This window comes from Charadrius vociferus, unplaced genomic scaffold, assembly GCF_000708025.1.
Source record: "Charadrius vociferus isolate BGI_N301 unplaced genomic scaffold, ASM70802v2 scaffold455, whole genome shotgun sequence".
NCBI classification, from domain to species: domain Eukaryota; kingdom Metazoa; phylum Chordata; class Aves; order Charadriiformes; family Charadriidae; genus Charadrius; species Charadrius vociferus.
The window spans coordinates 4,451,782-4,466,285 of NW_009648550.1; the positions used below are offsets into that span (position 1 = coordinate 4,451,782).

At 39.4% G+C, this 14,504-nt stretch overlaps 1 protein-coding gene across 1 annotated transcript in view; it reads left to right on the top strand.

Moving 5' to 3' along the window:
- The window catches only part of LOC104287379 (protocadherin Fat 4-like), a 45,074-nt gene extending 30,617 nt beyond the window's left edge, over positions 1 to 14,457 (top strand). The window contains exons 29-44 of the mRNA XM_009886077.1: positions 794 to 973; positions 1,595 to 1,814; positions 3,360 to 3,496; positions 4,201 to 4,344; positions 6,154 to 6,398; positions 6,917 to 7,026; positions 7,723 to 7,857; positions 8,382 to 8,518; positions 9,163 to 9,360; positions 9,703 to 9,797; positions 11,022 to 11,177; positions 11,975 to 12,172; positions 12,810 to 12,935; positions 13,351 to 13,540; positions 13,920 to 14,042; positions 14,197 to 14,457. Coding sequence (XP_009884379.1) covers positions 794 to 973; positions 1,595 to 1,814; positions 3,360 to 3,496; positions 4,201 to 4,344; positions 6,154 to 6,398; positions 6,917 to 7,026; positions 7,723 to 7,857; positions 8,382 to 8,518; positions 9,163 to 9,360; positions 9,703 to 9,797; positions 11,022 to 11,177; positions 11,975 to 12,172; positions 12,810 to 12,935; positions 13,351 to 13,540; positions 13,920 to 14,042; positions 14,197 to 14,457 — 2,655 coding nt within the window. The remainder of the gene's footprint in view (positions 1 to 793; positions 974 to 1,594; positions 1,815 to 3,359; positions 3,497 to 4,200; positions 4,345 to 6,153; positions 6,399 to 6,916; positions 7,027 to 7,722; positions 7,858 to 8,381; positions 8,519 to 9,162; positions 9,361 to 9,702; positions 9,798 to 11,021; positions 11,178 to 11,974; positions 12,173 to 12,809; positions 12,936 to 13,350; positions 13,541 to 13,919; positions 14,043 to 14,196) is intronic.
- Positions 14,458 to 14,504: the final 47 nt, after the last annotated feature.

Consider the following 14,504-nt stretch of genomic DNA (forward strand, 5'->3'; position numbering starts at 1 on the left):
TGCACTTTAATCTGCTAGCTACTTTTTTAAAAAGAAGCACATTGATCATGTTTATATTTTATATAGCAAGCACCTTGACTTTGAGATTCCCAGCTTATTCACACACATTGTCTTTAACAGCCACAACTGATTTAAAATCTAGTCCATTTCTAACATTAAGCAAATATAGGTTTAATTATTACACCTATTAATGTTAATGCAGAAGAGTTAGAACCACATTTCTGAACCTTAAAAATTAATTTCCATGTGAAATATTTACACAGTAGGAATTACTGAATGCCCTGTTGGATCAAATAACTTCAGGTCTCAAATGGCTCTGCAAGTGAAATACTGATATTTACTGTTAATCTTAAGGCAAATAACATTTTCTAAAAGGAAAAAATAGATTATTTCTTTTTAAAAGTAATTATTAACGAAATAGTGTTCAGAAAGAAACATGATTTTGAAGTTGAGAACACCCATTGAGTTTCATAGGAGTAGAGGCTGTTAAACATGAATAATTCATCAATAGCAAGTCAGATGCTTGAGGTTAACATTTGGTCTGTTTGAAATCATGGTGATTTTTCGTCCTGAAGATTGCTGCTGTAGGTGGAGGCATGGGGGAAGAAAGTTATTTTCTGTAAATTAGAGAAAACAAGAGATTCTTGTACTGTGCTGAATGAGTTGTGTAATTTTGATTTTAAAACTTTTATTGTAAGTGTATGCGGTTCCTGTTACTTCCTCCTTTCACATAATTCAAGAAATCACAGCTATCCAAAGTCTCTGACAGCCTCAATCTGTTCTTCATCCACAGAATTTACCCGCTACTCAGATTGTCCAGCTGAAAGCACAGGATAACGATACAGGTAGAAATGGTTTCCTAACATACGGCATTCTCAGTGGAGACAGACTAAAATTCAGGATAGATGAAGCAACTGGAATTCTTTATTCCACTGTCTCCTTTGATTATGAAGAGGAACCTACAGAGTATCAGGTTTGCTTTAGATTCCTTAAGTCTTTCCATTATTCAGAACTCTTTATCTTTCCTTGGATAACAGGTGACACTTTTGTTTTTGTTTAGCTTGATATTGCTTGAACATTTTATGCATTGTTTTAGAATGTGGGCTTTTCAAGATGTGTTGCATTATTAAAGCAAGACACTGCCTTTAGACTATAATGAAATTCAAGCAAGGCTCATTGTTCACCTGTCCTACAAACTCTCAAAGACTTCAGCACATAAATAACTAACTTCACAATGACAGCTCATGTGTGCAGTACTGTCTGTTTGCTTGAATCTGTACCGGACTGAGATCTTGCAGATATGATTCTCAGTTAATCTTTATTGTTGCTGCCACTGCTGGATTTTTTTTTTTTTTAATGATCTTATTTTGGTTGAAGCAAAAATATTGGTGAATTTGTTGGTTCTATATAAAAAGATTTTTTTAATTTACTAAATACTTCTTAAGTTTTCAATAATCATTTTGAGGTGAATTCAGAATTTGACTTTACATTTCTAAGAATACTCCAAAGTTTAAAATTCACCAAAATTTTCTTAATCCTTATGCAAGTACCTATTTGTATGATTTCTCATTACCAATAATTGTGCAACTTCCAGGTTGTGATATATGCTGAAGATGATGGAATCCCTGAGAAGAAAAGAGGCTACTGCACAGTTGTCATAAAGATCACCGATGCTAATGACTGCGGGCCTGTCTTTGATCCAGTGACTGAATTCAGTGTGAATGAAAATGCACCTGTGGGATTCATAGTTGGAAAAATCACAGCAACAGACAGAGACACAGGAGACAATGCATTTATTCTATATAGCCTTACAGGTAACAAGGAATTTTCTCGCTGCACTGGAACAACTGTCGCTTTGTTGTCTATACTGTTACAAACGTAAATAGCATTGTGTGTGTTATCTGTTAACCCTTTCCACATAAGCCAAGAAAGTTCACTTTTACCTGGCTTGGTATTTTACTGATTTATACTCATACAGCTTTCAAACTGATCGAGTAGAAACTTCTTTTGCTGAAACTACAAACTGTTGTGCTTTTAATCATACCCATAATTCTGTTAAAAAACAGCTTTTAAAAATATCTTTAGCTACTCGACTGCAGCAGCTGCCATCAGCAGGAGTAATTTTAAGGAAAAAAAAATGCCCATAGCTTTCTTGAATTAAGGGATAAGAGTCTAGGGCCTAATTCACCCCTGTCTTGTAGAACCTGTTGTGTCTGTGCCAGGTGTTAAATGCTGCTAAATTAAGACTCTCCTCAGCCTGTGCACTGTGAGCATTTCACAGCTACTAGGAGCCAGATGTAAATGGTGTCACAAGTCTGTCAGGGACCTGATTCGCTATCGAGGGCTGCTGGAGAGCTGTCGTCTTCACCCTTGTGCTGGACACCATTACCACTGCAGTAGGAATGCTACAACAGACAGAAGGTCACCTACTCTGCTGCCTCAGATCTCTGCCCCAGGCTATTAATATAAAGTGCCTTCAATTTCATTTTACATTAATGTGCCAGCTTATGAACTGCAGTGACCGAGAGCTCTGATTCGTGGTTCCTGTCACCTTTAACTGTGGTAGCTGATGGCATTACAGTTGAGAAGAGTACACTTTTTGCCTCTGCCCCCAAATCTGACAGAGATGGAGATTTAGACCCCTTTGGACCATAACCCTGCAGGAGTTGAAGCAGTTGTTTTTGTTGTATGGGCCATCAAGAGCAATGTGTATACAGTTTATATGTTTTTAGAGTTTTATTTCCAATATGCATACAGACTTTGAGGTGACTTTGGACAAAGGTGGCCAAAACCAGTAAAAGTCACTGCCAGAGCTTTTGGCAGTTAAATTGATTTCTCATTAGATCTATGTGCCACTCAGTCCACCTTCAATGGAGACGGAATAAATTCTGTGACATCTCCTCGTAGAGATCTTGGCATGAGCACTGTCTTGTTACAGTGCTTCATGACTGTTACAACCAGCAAACATGAGACTGAAAGTACAAAAGGTCAGAGGACTCTAAAAGTGCCTGGGAACACCTCTAATTTCCTCTAAGAGTTGCACAGGCTCGGAGGAACTTACCTTCCAGAGATTCACCCCATAACTCCAATGTCTTGTCCATCATCACTTGTGTGCCTCAAGCACTATTACTTTTTGAGTGTGACAGATGTATCTGCAAAACATGTTAACCCATTCTGTTGGCTCACATTTCAAATGCTTATCCACTCAAAATATTTTCTGTTTTTTTTTTTTTATCTAGATGCTATTTAAAAAAATGTTTTAATGAGCTCAAGACGCAAGTAAACATACAATTTGAGTGTAGTTAATTATGTGCTTTTGAGATGTATTCATTGATAATGCTTCTTTAAATATATCTCAGGTGGTGGAGGAAATATATTTGAAATAGATGGAATACATGGCAACATTAAAATAAAGAACTCTCCTGACTATGAAACCATGAATAAATACAACCTCACAGTGAATGCAGTCAACAATAAATCTGCCCCTTTCCATCAGGTAAAAGACTGTTATTGTAATTAACAGTGACTCTTCTAATCAGAGTGGATTTTGAACTAGTGGGAGGGAGATCTATCAAAGACATTTATTGTGCAGAATAAATTAGTCACCTAATCATGTTTAGGGCTAGACTTTTGCGACCTTTGTCCATGCTGAGTAGTATTATACCCCATAATTAGTTGAAATACGTCATAATCGTGCATGGTAGAATTTGGCCCTGAATTGTTTGCAGACTAATCTGTGCTGGGCAACCGGAATTCTTGCGTACTGCTGTTAGTACTGTAAGTGCCTGATAATTTTTCATGGAAGAAAAAGTAATTTTTGCCAAATCGTTCTTGTTCTGCTGTATTTCTTTTATTTGAAAAGATAGTACACACTTATTTAACAGAACTAGAACATGTGCGGTTCCCTTAACTGCAACTAGCAGCAGCAGTAGGACATGTTGGCCTCCTAAACACATCCTGTTCTTACTCATTCAGGCACCTTTCAAGAAGTAAAATCCTACCCCAACGTTGAATTCCCGCTTCTCTTGTATTAAAATCCTGTAGTGATCTCTGATGTTGAGTTCACAAAATTAAACCTAACACAATATTTTACTACAGCATTTTCAAAGTCTAATTTATACTTTTTGTTGCATATGCAAATAACAAAAAATATCTCTAAATAAGACATTCGAAAATGCATGAAACCATTTTGTTTTCTAGGCAACTACTTATGTCACTGTTCTAGTGATTGATGTGAATGATAATGCTCCAGTATTTGCTCAGAATTCCTATTCCGCTTCTATAAACATGATTAATCCTGTAGGTGCTCATGTCATAACTGTGAGCGCTACTGACAAAGATCAGGTAAGTACTCTTGTTTGATTTTGACACTGCTTTAAGCTGCAGCCCAAATATATTTTTCTCCATTCTCTAAGCATGAAATACCAACTGTAGCAGAAAGTGAATTCTAATTGACTTAACAGCACAGGGAATTGGAAAGTAGGACTTCTGATGCTTCTGCCTTGACACTGGTGTACTCCCTGTCTTTGGGCACGTTCCTTCAGCTATATTAGCCTTAATTTTTCCCCTTATTATATGGAGTTGTACCAGTCTTTTGGAAGTATACGAGGACTGAAGCAATTTAATGTCTGAGAAGTTATTTGAACTTCTGAATTAGAAGAACCTGTAAAAGCTAAACATCATATAGCTGGTTTGAACATGGAAATGCCTGCTTTCCAAATGCCTCTGAAGTGTGGCAGCCCAGCTAATTATCTCTGTCCCCATTCTTTAAAGTAATTTTGTTTGATATGTCTCTACTGCACCCATCCAGTAGTATCCAGGTACTGGCAGAGATATCCAGTAGTCAACCAAATCACCATGACTACATAACTACTAATTATATCATTTAAAAGATGAAACATCTAGAAGTGACAACAAAATAGGTGTAGCAGGTGCCTTCTTATTTCGTCATGCATAGTTTTGGTTAAAATAGCTGCAGCTGTGGTATATTGCTGGAAATAATCTAATGGTCCCTTTTTATCACCCTGCTCAATTATTTTATATAAAAAGTGAAAATGCTGATGAAAGTGGGCTGGACTCTGAGAGATCTTCATTGAGACCCTCATGACATTCATCCTTCAGATAATAGGTCTGGTCCTCTGCCATGCAGAGTGGCACTCATCCTCCCTGCGCCACCCTTTCAGGATTCTGGGGCAGAGTCCAGCACTGAAATTATTAGACTTTGTCTCAGTTCCTCCCTGTTCCTGAAATAATTATAAGTCCACAGATGACTTAGTGACAACAGGCGTTCATGGTAGGGTTTGATCCTGGTGCTGCAGAGCCATGGAAGAAGAGAGTACAACGCTTTTTAGAAATACAGAGCAAAGCGCAATAGAGCAAACCCTAAGAGTCTGTCAAAATGGCTTGTCTCGGGAGAGTGAAGTGATGCGCACAGAGTAAAACGTGTCCAATTCTCCTGTGGCAGGCAGGAACAGGGCTTACCCTCATAGCAGTGGGGAGGCTGTGCTTCTCCTCAAGGTGTGAAAAGGATCCAAGGGACTTTGGCTTATTCTCACTGACGTGCTTTTATATGATTCTCTTTCACTACTCTGACTGTTCCCCTCTATGCGTGTCCTTAACTTATTTTCATTAGGGTTTTTTTCACTTTCTTTACTGCGTAACTGGCCAACTGCTTGTGAATTTTTTTCTGCTTTGTGTTTTTATCGGCACCCATCTTACCATAGCTAACCCAAAGTTTTAATTCTCGAAATAAATTCACCATTATTAAAATAAATTCACTAGAGACATTTAGACATGGTCAAATCTCTTGTTTCAGTGTTTATCCTACCCTTCAAAATGTACTCCCAGTGCACGCAGTTTTCTTTAGTATTGCTATGGGGTTTTTTTTGAATCTTGGAACATCAAAATTAATTTGGGGGGGTGGAGGCTCTGCCCATTGACCCTTTCCCCTGCTGCTGCTCCTGTGTTACAGCTTAACCACAAAGTAGTTCTGAGCCTGGTTCTCTCTAGTTATTTAAAGTGCCTCTGGCATTCTGGCCATTTAAGCATGGAAATACTGAGGTTCCAGTGAGTCTGTACTACGGGACTTATGGCACTGAAATAATGTGGTCCTGCAAGCGAGACCTACATGAAGTTGTGTTCCTTTCATGACAGGGGCAAAATGGCCTGATCGAATACTACATCCTCCCTGATAAAAACTTCAGCCCGTTCTTCCTGATAGAAGATACGAGTGAGGGGAAAATAATTACAACTGGAAACCTGCTTAGCTATGGAGAGATACGTTTAACAGTGATGGCTAAGGACAAAGGCTCTCCATCTTTAAATGACACTGCTACGATTACTCTTGATGTCTTTGACAACCGTCCATTTGTTCCTCGGTTTAACAAGAGCGAAATTAGGTGAGGCTTTCATATTAAGTTATATAACTGATACGTATTCTCCAGGTAGTGGAAAACACAGTAAAGTTGAAGCTAATTATCATAGTCTTCCATGCAGAAGAAAGGGCATCAGGTTTTTTAAACAAAACATCCAGGAAATTTTGCTATGCCAGTGATTCTGCAAATGTGATGCGAGGTATCACCTTTCATTTCTTTATCGTGCAGCTTTTATAAGCCAGACTCTTTGTCCCTTTCCCCTTGCACACTAATAAAACATTCTTCCTTAGCCTTTACTGAAGGAGAAACAAATATCTGGCTAGAAAAGTAGGGCTTGCACTGCACTCTGAAAGTCAGTGAGCTCTAGCAAACAACTAGAGGGGAAGGGGCAGGATTTTCCCAGAATGGTCAGGGTTGGAAGGGACCTTTGGAGATCACCTAGTCCACACAGAACTTGCTCCTAAAGAGTTAAATTTCAAAGCCTGCCAGTGCAACAACTGCTGGGAAACTTAACATGATTTATCATTTATTTTCTATATTAGCATTTCTGTTTTGGAAAACACAGGAGTGGATTATTTCATTTACACTTTTGCTGTGGCTGAAACTTTAGGGAAACCAATTGATTATACGGTCGTATCTGGCAATGAAAAAGGTGAGTACTATTTCCCTTGTGAGTTAAAATAGCTAAGACAACAGAATAACCTGTCTGTTGTGTGGCAGATGTTGCCATGAGGAGATGGAGATCAAGGATTAAAACTTGTGTCATTTTTAAAAAATGAAAGTACACAAAGAATGTCTCGGAGCTCTTCAGCATGGACTTTGTTAATCTTTGGCTAAAGAGGTGGTGGTAACTTGCTAGCAAATGGGTTCCTGTAGACTTAAGTTAGGGTATTTTGCAGGCTGAGGGAGCCAAAATAGAAGTTGTTAGCAAGCAGCTTCCTCCCTGCCAATCACTTCTGGTCTATCACTTTCTTGCACTTGCACCTCTGTCAGGACATCTGCCCTCCTCCAGCTTTTGTGGCTGTGCTGCAATTCCGTTTGCTGCACAAAAAAAATGAAATCATTAGAACCTGAGAAAAAACTTGGAAAGCAGTGAAAAGGGAGTTGGGCAACAAGAAGCTGCAATTCTGTTTTCCAATTTCTGTTTCCGCGTTGCTCCTTTACATGTTTAAGGCCTGCTTGGTCTGGGATAGGACCCCAGCTGTGGTGCCTTTGCTGCTGAGTCAGTGGAAGTGTTGCATTTCACATTTTTAAGAGCAGAGGGGACCCATGGAAACATCATACGAGGTAGGAGGGACACAAGTGAAATGGTAGCTATAACAACGAAGGTGCATGTTTTTCCTTTCAGGTCATTTTAGATTGGACCCAAAAACTGGTCAGCTGAAAACAGCAACTAATTTGAACTATGAGGAAGTTTCTCAGTATGTGATTTTAATTCAAGCAAATGAAAATCTCTTATCTGCCGCAGAAGTCCAGCGTTCAGGTAACTTTATCTTTTGGAGGACATTCTAACTTAAATCAGGAGCAATGAACACATCTTCTGCATTTGCAACCCAATATAGGAACTGTAATTCTCTTTAACTGAAAAGTCTGACGTGAAAGATGAAAAGCTGAAGGTCAAGGTTGCGCAGAGAAAAGCAGCGGCCTTCCTCCAAGGGTGCAAACCCTCCCAGGACCCTACTGTGGCGACAGAAAAGAATATAATAGCTGGGCACAGGACTCGGCAGGAGCTGGAGGAACCTGCCTGCTACTTGCTTGGTAGAGCACAGCCACCTGGAGAGGGGTGGCAGTCCTGTCATCTTTTGCCTTGAACTGCCCTCCTCTCACTGAAGCTCCAGCAGGAGTGAGAGCGAGCTCCTCTGGACACATCCCTGCTGCCTTCCCTTTCTTCTCCCTCGTCCTCACATGCAGCAGAGATACCGCTGCAAAGCCACAGCCTGACCCGGCCTTTGCAAGTTGTGCTTTGCTGGTGTTGGTTGCTGCAGTTAACTTGTGTTTGTTTAACAGGCCTGTTTGCTCCAAATGTGGCAATGCTGACAATCTCAGTGCAGGATGTAAATGAAGAGCCAGCATTTTTGAATAATGCCTACTCTGCTCGGATACCGAACTCAGTGCCGTATAAGTACCCAGTTATTACAGTTGAGGTACAGTATCTTTCTGTGCTCTTTATCAGGACAGAAATCTTTTGAAAGATTGGGATTTCTTCCACAGTTAAATTGGGTTAAAGGAGCTGTTAAATCTGCTCTTGAAAGCTTGAAACAGATTCTGCCCATCGTCCAGGTTTAACATAATGTTGGTGAAGGATGGGGTGTTTAGGGAACCGTTCCATACCTGTCCTACCAGTGCATCTGTCAGAAGAGCTTTACGGTCTGTTCTGACTCATGCTGCTGTTATGGATTCCGTACTGCACAGACTACCGTTCTCTCTCTCTACTGCTAACTGCTTTGTTATCTATCAGACCCAAATGGGAAAATAATAACCAAATGGAGCAGTTCTCATCTTTCCAAAGTCTGGTGCTTTCCCTCCATTCTAGCCTGCTCCTTTTATGCTTGCAGCTGTAGAATCCTTCAGACTTTATGGGAAATGTATTTCCCCTTTTATACTCTTGGTCTGATTCTGATAGTTTGTACCCCACTTTGTTTAGTGCAAAGAGAAAAATATAACAGCTCTATCTTAGAATATCGCAATCTTTCAAATAGAAACTGCAGAGTTTAATGATTGAAGAGCAATGTGCAGCCCAAAAGCCACAAGCTGAGTTTCACAAATTTGTCACCTTTTTTAAACCCAGGCCACAGATCCAGATTCAGGAGACAACGGACTTCTGCTGTACAGCTTAGTGAATAATCAAATGAACGAATTTGACATCGATGAAAATACAGGGCAGATTTTTACAGTTTCTGTAGCCGGAAAGGTTGGAACATTTTATCTGGAAGTCCAAGCTGCAGACCAAGGCACAAGAAGACTCACAGCCCGGACAACAGTCAATGTAAGTAAGATTGCTATTTATAGTCCTGATTTGCTTCCACCTCAAAACTCTGCATACCAGAGGGGCCAGGCTTGGTAACGACAAAAAAATTACTTAACGCCATATAGTGGGACTGTCAGATACACCAGTATTTACTACATACTTTCAGGCTAGGATTACGAGGTGGTCATTTCCATTGACATATAAAAATATGTAGGCATGAAGACCGACTTTTAGAGGACAATTTTATTGTATTTCAGAGGGGTGTTCTGGTGTGGGGTTTTTTTTTGAAAGTCAAACTGAGAGAGGTACAAATGCTTTAGAAAACCTTACATGTGATTTTGTTGTTTTTTTTTTAATTAGGTAACCGTTGATTCCAGTTCCAGTAACAACATGGTGGTGGTGGTACTTAATCAGATGATCAATGTTGTTGAAAAAAACATTGTTGAAGTAAAAAGGTATTTTGAAACTGTGAAGCTTATTCTGATAAAATATCTAATGACAAATATAGAGTGCCTTTGAGATAGGCATCTGACAGCCTGCAGGGGAGGTGATGCAGCCAGTGCCCATGAAAAGCTAGGTCTTCAATTTGATGTAGTTCAGAATCATTTGAGGGAAATCACAGGAATCCACCAGTTTTCAACAGCCTAGGATAGAGGTTTTCATGGACAGTAGGCTCAAGATACAAATGTGGAGACAGACAGGATAGAAGCCACAAACCAAACCCACCTGTGCTATAAGTGAAAAATCCCCCTTGTAACCCGGCAGCAGAGCTTCTCAAGGAGGTTTCAGCTGAACGGTGCTAGGGGATTAGCTAGTGATGTATGGATAGCCACGCTACAATTAAAAATGTATTTTGGCCTTTTGGGCATATTAATGAAGACACAAGTTCTTTTGTTTGTTTATATTTAAACATGTATTTACATTGGAAATATTGAGTCCTGGGCTTTTGAGGGGAAATCACTCTGAAGGATGGAAAAATGAGTTTGTGATGTTGACACTGTTATAGCACAAGTTTCTTGTTGGTAAAAATGAAATGGAAACTCCAGAGCTGCTCTGCCGCTTTCTTTGAGGCAGCTGGTACTAACTGTTATCAGAATGATGGATTAACTGGGCCAGTGGTCTGATTCAGCGTGAAAATCTGTGAAAAAGGAGGAGAAAGCAATAAGGATTATGAGACTGAATTTCCCTCCTCCCCACCTTTACTGTTTAGAATACTTATAGGTATCACTGCCTGTATTTATAAACTGTCAAGCATGAAATGAGCCATACGTCGCTTTGAAAAGCATGACCAAATATATTATATACTATGCAATACTGGTTATGAAATCTAGGTATAAGGGTTTGTTAACCCTCCCTTTCTCTAATTAATTGTTCAGTTATGCTAATGGCACCTATCTAAGATTTCCAGGCTATGTACAGAAGTTATATAGCATCTACTAATGAAAAGTATCTTTGCTTAACAGTCAGAGACAAGGACTGGATTTTTTTTTTTTCCTCTGCTACTTAATCACTCAATGATATTGGGCAATTTCTTTGCTGATTATAATCCTGCATTTATATGTGCTTAGATTAAAATACTAAATATCTGCAAAGTGCTACTTTTCTGTCATTGAATTTCCAGAGTAAAATAATTTCTCATTGCTCAGTTAATTTAAAACGTTTTTTTAATATGATGGCAGGGTCCTGGAAGATGAACTTGCATGGAACATATACATTGTTGATGTTTATTCCAGTGAGCCTGAAAGAAAAGCAAGACGCAACACTGATACAACCTATGTAAAAATTATTGCTTTTGACGAGAAAAACCAGGAAGTATCTGCAGAAGATGTAAAAAGGTCTGTACGGCACAGTCTGTCTTCTCGGTGTCAGTGCTATGCAGCTAGGTTTTGTTGCCCTTGAAATTATTAATGTCTTGGACTGGACAGGTTTGGATCAAATAGCAGTTTATCTGAGACTTATCTCAAGCCTTAAATGGAATTTTTAGAATTCAGAAAGCTTTTGTTGTTTATCAAAAGCTAATTTTCAGAGTTTGTCAAAAACATGAATAAGGCCGTTTAATTGGTCAAAATATATTTAAAAGTCAGTTTTAGAGAAAACTGAGGCAGAAAGAATATAATTAAAATAGATAACGACTTGACTTCAGAATTGCAGAATGTTGATTAAAAACTTACATTTTAGGTGTATTTTACATTTTTTCATAACATGACAGTGGTACGAATGCATATTCTTATAAACATTCTATGAAGGGCAGCTGCTATTTAAACACAGATTTCTAGACTCAACACCTCTTACGCTTATGGCGCCTGTGGTCATAGGAAAGAGTCTCCACAGATGAACCTTCTCTGAGGAAAGCGCTATTGGTATCTGTAAGACTGTATGTGGCTGCCCTGATGATTTAGAGGATACTGACCTCTCGAGTTCAATTTTCCCAGCTTTGCAGCATTTCAGTTCCTAAGCACCAGGGCTGGTTACCAGAAAACAGAATTTTTCCTGAATGAAAGACACAACAAATCTGAATCTTCAGAAAAGGTCTTAGTGGCCCAGGGAGTGGTATTCTGTTATTTTCTTCATTACTCTTCAAGGCAAAAGGAAGGTCTGATAAATCATCAGCATTTTACTCCTCTATCTTCAGAAAACTTAGGGCACAGAAGAGTGAAATTGAGGGAAAACTGAAGCAGGTATTTTCAACGCCTGTTACTGCTGCCATAGAAGAGGTTCCTGCAGACTCAGCAAGTCCTGAACTCATTGCAACGATCGTCCTTGGTGTTCTGCTAGCCTGCGCCCTCATAGCCTTCCTGGCATACGTGCTTTTTACTGTAAAAAGGAAAAGGTACAAATAGTTTTACTTTAACAATGTAATTTAGACTTAAAACTAGTAAGCTTACTTCAAATGTCAACTTGAAAAATACTTATCTGATAAATTACTGATATTTGCATGGAGAATTGCCTAAGGTTTGCTTTAAATCAAAATGCCTGGTGTTGTACTGTAGATATTAGACTCGTTACGTGTAAGTGAAAGTTGGTTTCTTCTTGTGTTTGTCACACAGCAACAGCAGAAACAAATACTTTTTTAAAAAAAGAGAAATGCGGATAGCAGAAATTTTAACTGTGAAGGGGGGCACAAGCAGCTGTAATATACCCACATAAGTCTCCTCTAACCCCATGAATACCGAAATCAATGGAGGGTTTGCTGCTAACTTCAGGGGCAGCAGAACCGCACAGGAGAGGAAAATGAATGTGCTTCCAAGAGGACAGTGGGTATTTACTCTGTTACCATTACATATGTAATCCAACAATTGTGTGGAAAAATAGGAAATACTCCAACTAAGCCCCAGAATAATACTGAAAATAAATGTTGTGTATTAAACTTATGATACAAATGCTTCATGTTCTGTTTTTAAAACAACTGGAAAGCCGATCTTAACAAAGAATTAACAATTTTATTTTAATGTCATTATCATTTTCAGAAAGGATGATCAACAGCATTTGGTTAAGAAACAAGATGAAATTACGGAGGGTATTGATAATCTGTATGTAGCTGACAAAAATGGAAGTCTGAGAAGCTTAGAGAAACTAGAGCACACAAATAATGTGTAAGTAGAATGCTGATATCACAAATTTATAAAAAATAGCATATCAGATGATGCGATTCTAGTTTATTCTGGTGACACAGGACTTTTCTTGTATCTCTCACGAGTGTATAAATGGATTTTTAAGAACTCTTACAATTATAAATTAAGAACTCTACACTTGAAAGAAGCTAATAATTTTTAATCTTTTAGCAAAAATTACAAGGGCAGATATCTACTTACTCTTTAGCAAATCGTTAAGCCTTTTGCAGAAAAAGCCCTTAAAGATACAAGCAACTACTTAATGTTCCCCTGGGTAAAATATCAGTAATTTTGAGATCAGTGTACATGCTACTCTCAGTTTTAAAGTGGCTAAGACTTTTGTCACTTAAATATTTGTAAGCTGAAGGTGTTATGAATTCTCTTAACTCTCTTTCAGGAAAGCTGAAACAATAGCGTTGAGCAACGCGGACGATGCTCACAAAGACACGCTTCCGGCCAATGAAAAATGCTATAACCTTGAGAGACTAGACTGCAACAACAAACATGAAGAAAACGCAGCATCTGAACAAGCTTCTGAACCTCGAAATGTAGATGCCCGGCCCACTGCAGAATTCACACCAAAACAGGTAATTAGCTTTCCAACTGCAAAGAATGAAGTGAAAGATACTTTTAACATTGTTAATCACAAAAATGGAAGAATTATCCAAAAAAGTAAAGTTGGGATGGAAGTAATACAGTAATCTTATGTGATGAAAATTTTCCTCCTGCTCAGAAGGATTTTGTGATCCAGAAATGATGGCCCTCTTCCACCTTTTACAAAATGCGTATAGGGTTCTCATGTGCTGTTCCTAAAACTTAAAAGCAATGCAGCCTTAAAAACGATGCTTTTTTGCAAGCTTCAGTGAAAGAATGTATGTGGTAAAGTTACATGACTCGTGCTGCTTAGAATTTGTCCACGCTCTACCCTTTGTAGCTTTCTGCCTCATCTGGGTTGTTTGCTTGCAGGACTGCTTTCTGACAGGCACCAATGAAGAGGAGGCCCCTAAAAATCACATTAAAGGAGTAAAATTTTCAGAAGTGGCCGTTGTGTTGGACGCAGAGTCTGAAGACGATGAGCCTGACGATGATGTTCTTTAATCAATAAGAATGCTTGATGAAGAAGAGTTTTAGGAAAACCATGACGACACTCATCGGAACGCTACAGAATTAAATGAGCAATAAGAATACGGGAACACTACCCAGAGATTAATTGCTGCTACTCCTGTTGTTGGTGCTGTTAGAGACGGACAAGAAAGAAAGTCGCCTCGACGGGCAGCGGTGTGGCGGGAGCCCCCGGTTACCTGCCCAGGTGCAGCGCTGCCTTAACGGGGGATTTAATTGCTTACGGCACGTGGACAACGGCACGGCAATAAAACCGGTACCGCACGCGACGCCTTGTCGTTATTTCCCGCGGAAACCTCCTCGGGCATCGATCGCCTCTGCTTTCGCGCAGGACTCACGGCCGCGGTTCACCGCTGGAAACGCGGGGCCGGCCTTGCCCTGAGTCACACGCTGCCCGCCCGCCCGCGGAGACCCTCAGGCCTCGGCCTC